Source organism: Penaeus monodon, chromosome 24 (assembly GCF_015228065.2).
Source record: "Penaeus monodon isolate SGIC_2016 chromosome 24, NSTDA_Pmon_1, whole genome shotgun sequence".
NCBI lineage: Eukaryota > Metazoa > Arthropoda > Malacostraca > Decapoda > Penaeidae > Penaeus > Penaeus monodon.
Window position 1 is genome coordinate 6678194 of NC_051409.1, and position 358 is coordinate 6678551.

Sequence of the window (358 nt, forward strand, 5' to 3'; positions counted from 1 at the left end):
GGCTTCCTAGGCAATCAGACGTTTATAGTTTCCTTCGTGACGTATAAACGAAACCCAATAACTACAAGTCATTCTACTATACTTTCAGTTTAACATCCACTAACCTCCCCAAACCACCGGAACAAGGTGGTATCTCATCGGATTGTAAAGTTTCTCTGTAATGTATTGGTCGCACAGGTTGTTTTCCATGGACATGTAGAAATGATAGTCTTTCAGGACCTTGACCCAGCAGTCAGGATGCAGCGGCTGCATAACCTTGCATGTTTGGGAACCACATCTCCCATACCTGTAAACACACCAAGTTGATTGATTATTATGTGAACTGGATATATGAACTAGATCAGGAGTTCTTAAACTG

The 358-nt window shown here is 41.6% G+C and overlaps 1 protein-coding gene across 1 annotated transcript in view; it reads right to left on the reverse strand.

The window, feature by feature from the left end:
* The window catches only part of LOC119588527 (alpha-(1,3)-fucosyltransferase C-like), a gene marked incomplete in the record, with an annotated part of 22185 nt that overhangs the window by 6124 nt on the left and 15703 nt on the right, over positions 1-358 (reverse strand). The window contains 1 exon segment of the mRNA XM_037937165.1: positions 105-286. Within this exon segment, the coding sequence (XP_037793093.1) occupies positions 105-286 (182 nt within the window).